The 4,286-nt window shown below is 36.4% G+C and overlaps 1 protein-coding gene across 1 annotated transcript; it reads right to left on the bottom strand.

The window, feature by feature from the left end:
- Nucleotides 1-231: 231 nt before the first annotated feature.
- LOC106687399 (ribosome-binding protein 1-like) lies at nt 232-1,516 on the bottom strand. Its single transcript, XM_014431264.1, has 2 exons — nt 1,513-1,516; nt 232-878 (listed from the first exon to the last, which is right to left on the bottom strand). Exons 1-2 carry the CDS (start codon nt 1,514-1,516, stop codon nt 232-234), a joined length of 651 nt encoding a protein of 216 aa, XP_014286750.1.
- Nucleotides 1,517-4,286: the final 2,770 nt, after the last annotated feature.

Genomic DNA, 4,286 nt, shown 5'->3' with positions numbered 1-4,286 from the left:
ATGTCGCAAGAATATCAAATTCATTACATATCTAAGGCAATGATGATTGAACCCTCATCTTAAAGGAATCAGTCGGAACGACAGTCACTATTCAAAAGGAAAACTGATTCAATCAAGAAGACCCTTATACTATCGGTCCTATAGATGCGCCTAATATTTATATGAGCAGTAAGAATGTTGAGTAATATCTTTGTTTATTTGTAATAAACAGAATTCTCGTTTCGCTATTATTCATATTTCGGCATTTTGCTGGAAGAAGAAAGTGAAAGGAAGCACTGATAGCCTCAAGATTTTCCGGACTCCCTTCCCCAGGACTCCCTTCTCTAGGACTCCCTTCCCCAGGACTCCCTTCCCCTGAACTCCCTTCCCCAGTACTCCCTTCTCCAGTACTCCCTTCCCCAGTACTCCCTCCCCAGGACTCCCTTCCCCAGTACTCCCTTCCCCAGGACTCCCTTCCCCAGAACTCCCTTCTCCAGGACTCCTTTCACTAGGACTCCCTTCCCCAGGACTCCCTTCCCCAGTACTCCCTTCTCCAGAACTCACTTCACTAGGACTCCCTTCCCCAGTACTCCCTTCTCCAGGACTCCCTTCCCCAGTACTCCCTTCCCCAGTACTCCCTTCTCCAGGACTCCCTTCCCCAGTACTCCCTTCCCCAGTACTCCCTTCTCCAGGACTCCCTTCCCCAGTACTCCCTTCTCCAGAACTCCCTTCACTAGGACTCCCTTCCCCAGTACTCCCTCCTCCAGTATTCCCTTCCCCAGTACTCCCTTCCCCAGTACTCCCTTCTCCAGAACTCACTTCACTAGGACTCCCTTCCCCAGGACTCCCTTCTCCAGGACTCCTTTCACTAGGACTCCCTTCCCCAGGACTCCCTTCCCCTGGACTCCATTCACCAGGACAGGTTAATATATTTGTATCACCATTACAAGATCAATGTGAATCCTAATCTTTAATTTTACTATCATTGCAGTAGACCGTATAGAGGCTACTTGAGACCGTGTAAGGGCTACTTGAGAACTAGACTAAGTTGATTAAGTAATGTTGCTAATAGTAACAAAATTTGAAAAATAATTTAGCATTCCGGCCAAATTTATTTATTTTTATGTACTGTTCAATTTAAAAATATGAACGAAAGGTGCCTTCTTCATATAAGCTTCATTAGTGTCCATTGTGATCAAAAATATAAAACAGTGAGAAAAGGACGAGAGAGCAGAAATTCATTTTTTTTAGGGATTCAAAGAAATAATTGTTTTTCTTCTCACGAATTTAAAGTTATTCGCACGTGTACTTGAGGAGGCAGTTCCTTACTAGGGAAAGAAGAATAAGCGAAAGGAGAATACTGAGGGAGTTCACCTCGCCTTAACATCAACCTCACTGAGTTAATTGTAAGTTGATCTCACCCAACTCGAACATGATCTTTATTTAATTACATCTTTGTTTAATTCAATGGCCCCAATCCAAAATTTATTAACCTAATCTTACCACGTTTTTCTTTTTACCATTTCCTTTTACCCATGTCAATTATCCGATATATTTTATAAATGTTTTCTGTTCTTCACTCTTCAAAACCAGTTAAACTGTTCTTTTCCTCCAATTTTATTCTCCTTACATAGAACCCACTCATAATAACCCAACTCGCAACATCTTAAAGTGTACGAGCTATCATTATTTAAAGGCGTTCAATATAATTAACAGTCATCCATATTCGTCACCGTAGAAAAAAAAATGTAGAAAAAATATCAACAATCACAGTTCATGATATAATAGTTATAATTAAATTCCTAAAACACTTTAAAAACTATAAAAGACCATTTTGAAAGAAAATGGTGTTGAATAATAAATCATCTGGGGTGACTTTAGTGTAAAATATAAAAACAAATTTTTACTAATCTTGAAAAGTTTCTTTTTTATTTATTGATATTTACAACTGTATAAAAAAATACAACAAGTAAATTTGATCATAATGACATAATGATATGATACAGGATGTAGAGAAACTACCCAGTAGTAGAACTCTAAAAACAGTTTACAATATAAGGTCACGAGGCCATCTTCTTTTCAGGTGCCGCGGAGGATTGCCAGGAATGAAAGAGGAAGCAAGCTTAGAAACTAGTGGGTTTGGGTGGTTAGGGAGTTTATTATGGAAGGGACAATATCGGGTTCGGGCTAGATGGGTTACATAAGGAAAATTTAGGTTTTTATGGATGGTTTTATTAGTAACAAAATAAGGAGTATTGAGGATTTTACGAAGGATTTTGGATTGTAAAGATTGGATACGAGAGGAATTCGAAGGTTTAGTGGAGCCCCAAAGCTCAACTCCGTATGTCCAGATGGGCCTTATTATTGTCATGTAGAACAGTCTTTTGTAATGAGTTGGAAGTTTAGACCGTTTGTCTAGTAAGTGCTGTAATAGTCAGAATCTGCGTGCAGTTTCCTGTCTATCTTGAAAAGTTAAACCTTAAATGTTCGAGCGGGATGTCCACTTTTATTTCCATTGGTTAAAAGGATTATTATTGAAGATCATTAAACAATATATATTGTCGCTTGGACATTAACTGTCCTTCCCAATTCGATAATAAAACTTGTTTGTGTATGCCATTAATACTAATGGGTTGTATAAAAAAAATGACCGTTTTACAACCAAATATTTGTATTATTATTTCTTTGATATACAATACAATTAATACTCAAAGTATAGTCCATTGTTATCTACCGTCATTAGCCATCTGCTAGCGAATTGCTCGATCCCACGCTGATACCATTCTTTAGGATGTCTGTAAAATAACTCTTGGGCCGCAATTTCATCTTTGGAAAAATTATCAATATTTTTCCCTTGAAGGAAACAGGGCATGAATCGAAACAAGTATCAATCCGGTGGTGCAAGGTCTGGACTATATCATGGATGAGGCAGGAGTTCGAAGTAGAAGGTTTTTCCAATCAATTTTCACAAATTTCTAAACTCTTAGCTGATTGCTAAGGAGTAAGTATCTGAGGGACCAGTGTAATGCTCTTTTTCTCCTTCCACATGGAGAGTAGATGGCGCCTAACGGTATCTTTTGACACAACACACTCTCCGGCAAGTTCGCGACAACTTCTGGACGGATTCGACTAACCAACTTCCTACAGAACCTCATCGATATCCATTAAAGGTCGACCGGAGCATTTTATAACGTCGTATCGCCACGGCTATTGTTTCAAACCAACGCAGCTCAGTGCGCTATTCAAGGACAACTTCCCCTTCATGTTTAATAATTTCACGAGTTACATCAGCGGCTGTGATTTTTTTTCCAGTAATATCTTAAAATTAGGAGAATTTCGTAAGACACTGTCAAGTTTTTTCTTTGAAACAAATATCTAAACAGAGCCTTTTTTTTTTAGAGGTCTAATGGGATAAAACATAGAGAATGCTATAAAGAGATTATTAATTACAATACATTATTCGAGATTAAAAACTTCCAATTTAAATATATTTTATTTTAAATTATCACATGTTGCACATTTCAGGACCGCTGCCCCATATTCATGTACTTGATTAAATACTTACAGTAATCTACAAACAATAATAATTCACTATAACAACAATCCTCATCCATGTGTATTTATGATTCATATAATTACATTTACCTCATAATTAGTTACAGGGATTATTGACTAGTGATAAGTATTAAAATATTTACATCCCTTAAATACGTAAATACATAATACACCTCTTAAATTTAATACTGAGTTTTCGAAGGGAAAATATAAATACAAGTTAAAATTTTCATAAAAAAACTGGATACAATCAGATCATGTCGTTGTTTAGAAAAGTTATCCGTAATACATTTCAGCAATTATGTGCCCAATTTTTTTTCCGTATAGTGTAAATAATGAAAATTGATAAATAAAAGATATATTTTATTTAAGTAAGAGAAATTTTCGTGAATAAAAATATATTTTATATTGCATATAAATGCGCCAGATTATCCACTGGTGTAGTGTTGAGTCTACAGTGAGTCTACTTTAGTGCTCTTACTCAGCCTCCACTGGCTCATTACCAGTGACATGGCGAGAGCGTTATTTTATTGACATATTAGTTAGAAATTGTTCTTATTACTCGTCGGTTTATTATTCTTAATGACGTAGTTTGATCATGTTCATTTTATTTATTTTTCTGTTTATACCCATATAGAAATTTTATTTATTTATTAATTACCTATTATTATTATATATTTAAGCTCTCCCTTGAGAATACAGAGGTCATCCAAACGGCAAAAGCCGAGGACACCATCAAATATCTTGGATGT

The sequence above is a fragment of the Halyomorpha halys genome, unplaced genomic scaffold (genome assembly GCF_000696795.3).
Source record: "Halyomorpha halys isolate HHAL.00 unplaced genomic scaffold, Hhal_1.1 Scaffold958.1, whole genome shotgun sequence".
In the NCBI taxonomy this organism is placed as follows: Eukaryota; Metazoa; Arthropoda; class Insecta; order Hemiptera; family Pentatomidae; genus Halyomorpha; species Halyomorpha halys.
This window is presented reverse-complemented; position numbering and strand designations above follow the sequence as displayed.